Raw genomic sequence first — 11,573 nt, 5'->3', positions numbered from 1 at the left:
CCTCCTGTCTGTCTCCTGCCTGTAATATACCACTATCCCCTTCATTTATTTAACATCTCAACTTCAGGTTCAGATGTCCTTCTGTGGAGTCTTCTGGTTCCTCCTGGCTCCCTGAACACCCTGGGTTCCTCTGCCATTGACATTTGCTTTCCTGTCTTCCAGGCCTATCTACTGCATTCTCAATGCCTAGCACAAACTTAGTTGTCAGCCTTACCCACCACACACACATCCCACCCCCAGAGAAAGAGAGGGAGGAACATGTAGATTTTTCAAATGATAGCCAGCTTCCAAAATGGTCCCCAATAGTGTCTGCTTCCTGATGTTCATGCCCTGTGTGTTCCTCTCCCACACTGAGTAGAGCTGATCTGTATAACCAGTAAGATACCACAGAAATGACTGTGATTTTCAAAGTTTAGTCATAAAAGACATTTTGACTTCTACCCTGCTTTCTCATAGATGACTTGCTCTAGTGCAAGCCAGCTGCCATATTGTGAGGATACTCAAGCAGCACTATGGTCTATGCGGAGAGGAACTGAGGCCTCTTCCTGCAAACATTGACCTGCCAAGCATGTGAGCGAGCCACCTTGCAAACCGATCTTCTAGCCCAAGTCAAGCCTTACATGACTGCTGCCCGACTGATGTTTGACTGCAACCTATGAGACACCAAGTCAGAACTACCTAGGTCCCATATTTCTGATTCACAGTACCCGTGATCTAATTAATGTTTGGGGCCAATTAATTATACTATAATAGGCAACTGACCCATGTCTAAAGTGTCCTCTTTTTTTTTTTTCATGATAAATCTGTAAAATGTTGTTTTGTTTTGTTTTTGCAGAAAGTAACATTTTTGAACACTCTGCAGGTTTCTCAGTGGTCTTATCACACTTCATAGAAGACTCTGAGGTGTAAAGACTCAGTATCCAGAACCCCTGGTGGCTCCTCCCAAGTGACCCCAAACTAGCCAGCTGACTGTGGCATTCCCAGGCCTTCCTCCTTCCCAGGCAACTGGGCTGTTGGGGGGTGGGGGAAGAATCAGTTTCCAAATCTGATGGGGGCCCCATCCACCCTGCAAGAAAAATCAGAGATGAGGCCAAATCCAAGGAAACTGTTCATATTACATACTTTATTTCCAATCTACAACCATTAAAAACCTTTTGTAAGTTTACACTGTACATTTATTCTCATGTCTGAAATAAGACACAGGAGCAGGGAGAGCTGGAGGATTGGGCCAGTTGTCCCAGCACCTAATCCATCTCGGGAAGGAGCCTTTTGAAGACAGAAGTGGGGAAGAGAGAACAGTGGACAGGAGAGGCAGACAGTTTGGCCCAAGGATGCCCTTGGTCCCTTCCCTCCCAAGGGCCTTTCCCTGGGGGGGGTGGGGGATCCCCTAGGGCCCAGGATTGCAGGACCCTCACCAAGAAACCAGGCTGGGCAGAAAGGGGGCTTCACAGTATTGGCAGGGGCTGGGGAGGGGGACCGAGAGGAGAGGACAGTTTCTGGCTCTCTTCCCCAGCTGCTGGGGGTTGGAGCTGGTTTTGGCACGGTCTACTTGGTCTCCCTGGAGGTGGAAGGAGGAAGAGGAGGAGGAGCTAGGGATTTAGGATTCTTTCCTTGAGGAGTTAGGTTTCTTCCTATTTGAAGAGAGGTCATGAGCCTGTGGTAAGGTTTCCAAGGGATACATGGTCAGGGTCTTTGTCTCCTGTCTACCCCCACCCTCACCCCACAACTCCCACCCACTGCTTTGCTAGCACAACCCTACACGGCCTTTTGTGAGTAGAACTGGAATGAAGCCAGAGGCAGGGAAAGGAAAACTGTAGCCTTCTTCCTGCCCTCCAGCTTCCAGGAAAAGGACATAGTTGTTTTGTTAGGCAGGGAGGGGTGGGTAAGGAGAGTTCCAATCTCTCAGGCGTCCAGATGAGGTTGGTATTTTCCACCTGTTTCTGGGCTGGGCCAGCCTCAGTCCCTCACCAGGCCGCACTAATTGCTAGGGCAGGTCAGCAGCTGGCCAAGTCCTGCTATATATGAATGACCTGGAGGGCTTGCTAAACCCCAGCTTGCTGGACCCCACAGCAGAATTTCTAATTCTGCAGGTCTTGGGTAGCGCCAGTATTTTGCATTTCTGTCAAGTTCCCAGGTAATGCTCGAGCGGTTTTGAGAACCTCCAGGCACCTCACGCTCAGCGACTTGGTATCCCGAGGCAGTGACAGGGAGCTGGGCCACAGCTGGCAAGGCCCAACCTTAGAGGCACCAAAATACCCGGGAAGCTGCTAGAAATAGTCTTATGGTGAGCCCCCTGTGCAGAGAAGTAAACTAAGGCACAGAGATCAGAGGCAGAGTCGAAAGAGGAACCAGGATACCAGGGTCCAGTGGAGAGAGGATAGTGATGTAGCACCCCAAAACACAAGGGCTGTTCTAGGACCCTCGAGATCATCCTGGTGTTCATGATAAAATCATAGAATGGGGAGGCTCAGAGAACCAGCCAAACAGAGATCTTCCCAGACTTGGGCAGGGTCTCCAGATTCCTGGCTGAGGGTCTTCTTCCCAGGAGCAGTTTGAGTGGTATCAGAATGGAGTGTGACCATCCAGGCCCTGACTACCTCGACCCTTCAAGGATGCTTCGAGGAAACCTGAGCTCCTTCCTTTAGGGCCTGAGATCCTGTAGGCTGGTGAAGGGCAAGAAGGGAAGGGAAAAGAGGGGTGATGGGATAAGTGAGGGTCCAAGGAGTGTGAGGCAAGAGTAACAGGCAGTGGGGAGGAGCCCTGGGCAGGGGAATGCAGGCCCAGCAGCAAGTCCCCTTTGGTTCTTGAGTCTGTGGACTTTGCAAACTTCACACACTGTTGGGAGGGGTAAAGGGTAAAGCCAGGACAAGGTATTCTGGAGGCAGTGAGGCCCAGGGCAGAGTAGAGAGGATAGTGGGGTATCAAATGGACAGACTAATGGATGAATGACCTACAGAGAAAATAACACAAGCCAGACTGCACATTCTTCACAAACGAGGTTAGGCAGGACTAGGCAGGGTACACAGGAGCCCAGAAAGAGGGATTCAAGTCCCCCCGCCCCCACACACACACCAACAGGAGACAGTGATGAAGTCCCGAGGCTGGGGACAGAGAAGATAATGTGGTTCAACAGTGGACCTAGGGGATGTCCTACTGGGCTGGGAGGTCACTGGGCTAAGCCCAGTGAGAAGCACTGGTAAGGTAGATATTCTCTGAGGTATTGGAAGGGTGCCTCCTTTAGTATGAGAAAACATGAAATAAATGAAACAGAACCAAGGAAACATCACCAGATATGACAGCAAACATTGGAGTCGGGCGACCACAGACCCAAGTACTTCCGGGACAGGACAGGAGTGGGAGCCTGAGGAGGGAGGGAAGTCCATGGCAGGGGAGCAGAGTCGGACAGGCCGTTCTGGGAGGGCTGGGGGATAGGCGTTAAAGCAAGCTTGGGGTGCAGAAAAGGAATACCTGGTCATGGGTCAGGGCCACTTGTGTGTTGGTGGGAACGAGCCAAGAAAAGGAGGCAGGAGAGGGGAAGCTTTGGAGGAAGATGGTAACAGAGTGGAGGCTGGGAGGAGGGGACTGAAAAGACTGAGCCCAGACAGAGGAAGGGGCTCAAGCAAAAGCAAAGAATGGCAGAGAGGGGTCTCATTCACCACTGGGGATGCAGAATCTCCTGGAGTCAGGAAACCAGCCTTCTGGTCCTGACTCTGCCTGTAGTTTGCTGTGTGACCTTGGTGAGCCACTCTCTTCTCTGGGACCAATTTTTCATCTAAAAAGGTGAGGGGCTTTGACACAAAAGGACAGAAACTGTGTGATTCCTCTTACATGAGCTACCTAGGTGAGGCACATTCATAGAGACAGAAAGTAGAATAGAGGTTACCAGGGACTTGGGGAGGGAGCAGGTGACTTATTGTCCGTTCAGTGGGTAGAGTTTCAGCTCGGGTGATTAGAAAGTTCTAGAAACAGATAGTGGTGATGGTTGCATGGTTTCAAGTCTGGGTTAGGTAGTGGCATATTCCGGGTGTCCTGTACCCACAAAGAAAAGTCCCCAGTGGGTCGGTGGGTTTACACAGAAACCAGGACAAAGTTGGGCTGGGGGATCCGATGGACCCAGGTCCTAATCTAGGCTCGATGACCTCCCAGTTAGGTGTCTCTGGGATGAGCCCTGCACCTCCATTTCCTGATCTGCACTAACCCCTGTCCTGCCAAGGCTGCCTCCCAGAGCCATCTCTGAGAGCTGTGAAGCAGCTGTGGGATAGGGTAGCAATTTCCAGATAGCAGAGTACTCTGGGCGGGGCATGCAGGGGAAGATTATTAGTATGAGTGAAGAGGTAGTGGGAGCTTGGGGGGCTGGTACGGTTGGAAGGTGGGGGACATTCTGGATGGGAGGGGAGAGGGAGGAAGAGCCTGGAAGCTGGGTGGGCAAGAGAACAGGCTGGGTGATGAAACCGTGAAAGGTGCATAGGAACCATGTGACAGTCAGCATGTGAGAGGTGATGTCTTTGGGCCCTTCACTTTGTCAGCTGGGAAAGCAGCTGGGACAAGAGTATCCCTGGGAAGCCCAACAGGTGGGGTACATTTTTTGAGTTCATAGAAAGCGAGACCTCTAGAAGAGATTTTTAAATGGGTCGGCCTTTGGTGGGGAACGACCTGGGTGGGAAAGAGGGACAGGAGTAGGACAGATGCCTTGTGCATGCAAGACCTAGGAGCCAATGATGAGCCAAAGTGGTCCGATTTTCATTTCAAATACAGACATCATTGTCCCCAGGAGGGTCTAGTTTGGCTGTGGGAAGAGGTCAGACGTAAGAAATGTGAGGTTGTCCAGTTTAGGGTCAACCCGGGCAACTGGCCCCCCACTCCCCCCCCAACCAGCTGATGCCAACACGATGGATCCAAGCCCAGTGATCTGTAGGGGATCAGAACCCCCAGGGTTCCTTGGGACTTTGGTGGGAGAGAGTGCAGATGGCAGAAAAGGAAGAAGGATAGAGGAGGTTGAGGAGAAGGAAGAGGAGGAAGGTGCTGGGAGTCCAGTGGAGAAGCAGGAAGGGGAGAAAGGGAAGAAGGGCAGTGTTCCTTCCTGGGACCCCAGGGCTCCAAGGGAATCCCCACTGTGGGTCAGGCAGTTTTCTGCTTTGGGAATGTTACCAAGACTTAAAAGGCATTTGAAGAAACAAACAAACTTAGAAATTACATTCCAAAAGAGTACAAGAGTTTTTACAAACCAACCCCCCCACCCCAAAAAAAGAAAACACAACCAGTTACTAATTAAAATGCTAAAAATCAAACCAAACCAATATTTACACATAACATTTTCAACCCCATCAAGCCCCACGTCCAGAGGCTTCTGCAGGAACAGTGATGAGTGGCCTTGCACAGAGGCATGCAGGAAGTTGACACTAAGGACTTTACTGAAAACCAAGACCTGGAGCCTCTGACACCAGTTGGGGGCCGGGTGGCCAGGCGCTGAGACAAGAAGATTGCGAGGACAGCGTTGGACGAAGACGATGGTAAGGCTGAGCGGTCCGTAGGCCTTGGGGTTCGGGTCTTATGAGGATTTCTCCCCAAGGCCGGGAGTGCAACCTCCCTGGTCCTCCATTGCTTGGGGAGGTGGCAGAAGGCCTCTGGTGGCATGTGGCCTGGTGTGAGTCCCCTCACCTGGAGATAACCTTGGAGGGACCCCCTGACCTTCTGAGTGGGAGCAGCAGCATCCCAGGGGAGACTGGCCCATGGCTCCAGGGACCTGCCTGTTCTGCCCACATAAGTCACTATGGCACAAGAGAGTGCCTGATCAGCCTGACACGGCCCTCACATTCTGCCCGTAGGGAATGGAGAGGAAGGATCTGGGGTAACTTGTCCAGGTGACCCTGAAAGGGCAGAACTGGGAACAGATGGGAGTGCAGAGGTGTCTCCTGAGTCCTGGGGGCAAGCTCACAAAGCTGCTGGCTTTTGGTCTTCCTGCATTCTGCAGACAAGCTGCTTCATTCTGGTATTTCCACTCTGGGCCCCCCGCCAGTGGCAGGAGGTCCACGCATCTGCGTGTGTGCGAGCAAGTGTGCAACCGATACAGGTTCACTGGCATCAAGGGAGAGGCCATCTGAGGCCTTCCCCCCACGCTGCCATAAGCCACTGTGGCTCAGACAGCTCACATGGGATGTGGAGAAGGGAGGGCAGGGGAGCTGGGGCTGGAAGAGGGGCCAGGAGAGGCCATAAGGCTAAGGAAAGAGGCTGGTGAGAAGGCTGGCAGGTGGTGAGAGCTGAGGCAGGCTAGCAGACACTCTCACGTCCATGTGCAAAGCTGCAATAAACAACATTCTCGAAGTTCAGTCCTGTTTTCCTGTGAGTTCTCACTTGGGGAACTTGGAGAGATTGCCACGCTCTTGATAAGAGCCTTAGTAATCTGTGTTTGACTCATTAAAAAAAAAAAAAGGTTTCAGAGGGAGGGAGCAAAATGAGAGGGCAGATGGAGAATGTATGGGAAGTGGGGATGTTGGCCCAGCCCCCCACCCTGTCAGCGAGGGTTTGCAGACTGACTGCTGGGGGCTGGCCAAGTACCAGGCAGTGAGTGAAAAGCAGTGCTCTGAGGCCAGATGGTCAGCAGAACTGGGGAGCAAGCTGCAGGGCTCCAGCCCTACCAGGGGCCCTCTATACTTGACCAGGAGATTCGAGCTCAGCAGCCGAGCTGCCTTCTCTGTACGAGGGACCCCATGCCTGGCCATCGTGTTAGAAGCCTCATGTTGTCCTAGTGGCAAGAATACATGTCTCGACCTCCAATAAATTACCTTAGGGACTTCGGGGAAATTAAATTATTAAAATAAACTAAAGCCACCTTAAATATTTATAGTCAGAAAAATTCAAATAAACAACCGAGGCAAGAAATGTGTTTCCAGGCCCCTGTCCTGGGGGCACTGGCCTCTGGGGGTGCTCCTTGGCCTGGTGTGGCCAGTTGGGAGTCTCTCATTGGGAACAGCTTTGCCTTCTACCAGCCACGGGATGTAAACACAGTGGAGATGTGGCGCCCCCTCCAGGGTGCTGGGGAAAGAGGCCCCAGCAATCGAGGCAGTGGGCATTTAGGCAATTTATCTGTGCACCAGATCTTGAAACTGACTCTACCTATTTCTGTCCTGGGAAGGTTGGTACCCACCACCCACCCCCCCAACCCGGTCACCTTGATGAGGGAGGCAGTTCCAGTGACCCAACCCTGAGCCCCACATGTTTCCACCTCATCTTCCAGTCCTTGCTGCATCCAGACTATTGGGCAGGGAGATCCAGCGCCCCAGGATTCCAGGCCGATACTGGCCCTGGCTACTGGCCCTATCATACCCCCTAGAGCCACAGCAATCCAGAGCAGCAGGGCTGGGAGGAGGAAGCCGTGGAGGGAAGGAAGGGATGGGGAGGATGCCCAGCTCAGTTCCACCAGGAACCCCACGTTGAATCCTATGGCAGAGCCCGTTCTTGTCATGGTGTTTCCTGCCCATGAAGGAGGACATGGCTGGCAGGGAACATCTCTGGGAGCCCTTTTCCCTGAGGAGCACAGCCAGAAGTGTATCCTTTCCTTGGCTCTTCTGAGAAGTGGGTGTGGGCAGAACCAGGCGAGGCTCTCCCAACGGACCGGCTCCCAAGGGATCGCTCTGGAGCCACCTCTGAAGCCTAGTTGTGGTCTTTCTCCCACTTGCTGCCTTCCCCTGGAAGTCAGAGGTCACCACCCAGCAGTCAGCAGGAGACCCCGCTTTACCTGGATGGGAAAGCTGTTCTCTGGCAGTGGTGTAGCGGCTGAACCTCCAAGGTGAGACGATGCCGAGGGCATGGGCCCCTTGCCTCGCCTCCTCTCTGCTGGTTCCCTTCGGCGATCCGGGACTGGGCTGGTTGAGGTGGGGAGCCCGGCTGCTCTGTCACTCGCTGGGGGGAGCTGCCCTCTCTTCCCCACCCCAGCTGGACTCCGAAGGGTGCAGCCGGCACTTGGAAGGAGAGTGGCGGAGGGCAGAGCGGGACGGCCGGGCGAAGCAGGAGGTGAGAGACTGGGTGCTACAGTCACAGACAGCATCCTAGGAGCAGGGAGGCTGAAGTCAGGAGGAGCTAAGAGGCACTGACCGCCCAGGGGCTACATGGTTGGCCAGGAATTTGGACCCAGCCGTGCCTGGGGACCAGTTCCCAGGGACTGTGGCCCCTCTCTGGACCAATTTCTTTAAATTGCTTTTCTCCCATTAGAGTATTCATAAATAACATTCTAGAATGTAATGAATTTTGGGATATACAGAGAAGAAAGTGGGTGTTGTCTAAAGATAAATTCTTAACGTTGCACAAGCATACACTTATCAAAATCCTCCTACTGCCTATTCTGTAACTGCAAAACATAAACACTTTTCTGTCACTATGTATACCTAGATTTCCTTCCTTTTAGTGGAATTAAAAGGAACTAGTGGAATTTTAGTGGAATTTTACGGAAATACCTATTTATTCAATTTGCGGTTTATGTGCATTTTAGGTAGTTTCTCTTTTTTTTTTTACTATTATCAACAAACCAGCAATAATGGTTAGAAGTGCTGCTATAGAACTAGATTGCTTGGTTCAAATCCCAGCCCTGTCACTCCCTTGGGTAAGTTGCTTAACCTCTCTGAACTTTGATTTCCTTCTAAGATGAAGGACGTGATACCTTTCTCAAAATTGTTGTGAGGGTCAAATCAAATATAATACGCAAAGCATTTGGCATAGTGCCTATGAAGTATTAATAAATGTTAGCAATTTTTCTTTCTTTCTTTTTTTTTTTTACTTTTATTTCTTTATTTGTCAGAGAGAAATAGGGAGCACTACCAGGTGCAGCAGGCAGAGGGAGAAGCAGGTTCCCTACTAAGCAAGGAGCCTGATGCAGGACTCAATCCCAGGACCCTGGGATCATGACCTGAGCCAAAGGCAGATGCTTAATGACTGAGTCACCCAGGTGTCCCGATATTAGCAATTTTTACCAATAATGCCATACATTTATTTATTTATACAAGGATATTCTCCCACCTCTGAATATTTCCATAGGCTACACTCTTAGAAAAACTACCAGGTCAATGGGTAACATGCACATTTTACATACTGAAAAATACTTGGCTCAACTTTAAAATCAATATTCAAGGGGCACCTAAATGGCGCAGTGGGTGAAGCCTCTGCCTTCAGCTCGGGGTCATAATCTCAGGGTCCTGGGATCGAGCCCCACATTGGGCTCTCTGCTCAGCAGGGAGCCTGCTTCCTCCTCTTTCTCTGCTTGCCTCTCTGCCTACTTGTGATCTCTTTCTGTGTCAAATAAATACATAAAAAATCTTAAAATAAATAAATAAAAATAAAAATAAAATAAAATCAATATTCAGAATACAGCCAGCTTGTACCTTGGTCTCTAGATGTATATATGGTCCCATGGATGTGATGGTTAATTTTATGTGTCAACTTGACTGGGCCACAGGGTGCCCAGATATCTAGTCACATATTACCCTGAGAGCTTCTGTGAGGTTGCTTTTGGAGCAGATTGCCTTCTCTAATGTGGGTGGGCGTCATCTAATCATCAAAGGTCTGGATAGAACAAAAGGGCTGACTCTCCCAGAATAAGAAAGAATTCTTCTTGCCTGGTGGCCTTAGGACTGGAACTACATCAGCTACATGTGCTGTACTGGAATAACATCACTGGCTCTCCTGGTTCTCAGGTTTTTGAGCTCAGACTAGAATAAAGCATCAGCTCTCCTGGGTCTCCAGCTTGCTCTACCTTACTCTGTAATCTTAGGACACATCAGTCTCCACAATTGTGGGAACCACATCCTTATAATAAATCTGTCTTTCTTTATACACACCCGTACACAGACACAAAGACGCACAGACACACATACATACATACAGCCTATTGGTTTAAAAAAAATTTTTTAAGTATAGCCATAGGGCTTGAGCTCACCCCTGAGATCAAAAGTTCTATGCTCCACTGACTGAGCCAGCCAGGTACCCCCACCAAACTGTCTTTCAGAAGAGTGTGCCCAATTTCTACAGCCTCTACTAGTATGTGGTTAGTGTTTTTTTGTGTGTTTTTTTTTTAAAGATATTTATTTGACTGAAAGAGAGAGACAGTATGCACAAAAGAGGGCACAGGCAAGGGGGAAGGGCAGAGGGAGGAAGAGGCTCCCTGCTTATTGGGTGTCCGACATGGGGTTTGATCCCAGGACCCCAGGATCCAACCTGAACCAAAGGCAGATACTTAACTGACTAAGCCACCCAGGCGCCCCTGTAGTTAATGTTTTATTTCTCTATACTCCATGCTTGAAATTTTTTTTCAGTTTAATGTACATACTGAACATATGATAAAAATATGCCTTACTGAATTCTCACAGACTAAATACACCCACTGTATTAGGGTTCTCTAGAGAAACAGAACCAGCAGGGTGTGTGTGTGTGTGTGTGTGTGTGTGTGTGTACATACGTGTGTATACATGAAGATCGAGAGGTAGGCAAACCATAAGGGGCACTGAACTCTAGGAAACAAACTGAGGGGTGCTGGAGGGGAGGAGGGTGGGAGATGGGGTAACTGGGTGATAGGCATTAAGGAGGGCACATGATGTAACGAACACTGGGTGTTGTATACAACTGACGAAAAGACTAAATTCTACCACTGAAGCTAATAAAAAAAATGTTTTAATCTTTAAAAAAAAAAACAATTTGGCAACATTTATCAAATGCCTTTAAAATTTTTATATTTTTGGGCGCCTGGGTAGCTTAGTTGGTTAAGTGGCTGCCTTCGGCTCAGGTCATGATCCCAGCGTCCTGGGGATCGAGTCCCACATCGGGCTTCTTGTTCTTTTTTTTTTTTTTTTTTTTTTTTAAAGATTTCATTTATTTATTTGACGGAGAGAGGTCACAAGGAGGCAGAGAGGCAGGCAGAGAGAGAGAGGGGAAGCAGGCTCCCTGCTGAGCAGAGAGCCCGATACAGGACTCGATCCCAGGACCCTGAGACCATGACCTGAGCCGAAGGCAGCGGTTTAACCCACTGAGCCACCCAGGCGCCCCCGGGCTTCTTGTTCTACAGGGAGTCTGCTTCTCCCTCTGCCTCTGCCTGCCTCTACTCTCTCTACCTCTCTGACAAGTAAATAAACAAAATCTTTAAAAAAAATTTTTTTTAAATATTCTTTTATTCTATAATCCCATTGCTGCAACTTAAACCTAAGGAAATAATCCAAAATGTGGACAAATGTTTTTGTACCAAGATGTCCATCACAGCATTATGTATGGTAGGGAAAACCTAGAAACCACCTAAACATACAATACATACAAATGGGCCAGGCCTAGCCCACGCCACCTCTCTGCGCCCCCACCTGCGACCTTTACCGAGTGCACCGGAGGCCCCATGATACCACCCCTGACCATAGCTAATTAGACCACGGGGGTACACTGGACCCAAGTTAAACCAATCACAGTTTCTTCTTTCTTCTAGGAATGTGGAATTGGGATGGAGGGATCTGAATCAGTCTCAGGGGCTTGAACTAAAAGATGTCATAAAAAGCAAAGCTTGGACCACACATGTAAATGAAGCAGAGGGACAGAAGAAAAAGGCG

General features: G+C 49.9%; 1 protein-coding gene across 2 annotated transcripts in view; it reads right to left on the bottom strand.

The window, feature by feature from the left end:
• Positions 1–1,103: 1,103 nt before the first annotated feature.
• SOGA1 (suppressor of glucose, autophagy associated 1) overlaps positions 1,104–11,573 on the bottom strand; it is a 69,790-nt gene continuing 59,320 nt past the window's right edge. For both annotated transcript variants that reach the window (XM_044263079.1, XM_044263080.1), the window contains one exon: positions 1,104–8,045. In XM_044263079.1, coding sequence (XP_044119014.1) covers positions 7,893–8,045 — 153 coding nt within the window. In that variant the 3' untranslated portion in view covers positions 1,104–7,892. The remainder of the gene's footprint in view (positions 8,046–11,573) is intronic.

Source organism: Neovison vison, chromosome 8 (assembly GCF_020171115.1).
Source record: "Neovison vison isolate M4711 chromosome 8, ASM_NN_V1, whole genome shotgun sequence".
Taxonomy (NCBI): Eukaryota; Metazoa; Chordata; class Mammalia; order Carnivora; family Mustelidae; genus Neogale; species Neogale vison.
This window is presented reverse-complemented; position numbering and strand designations above follow the sequence as displayed.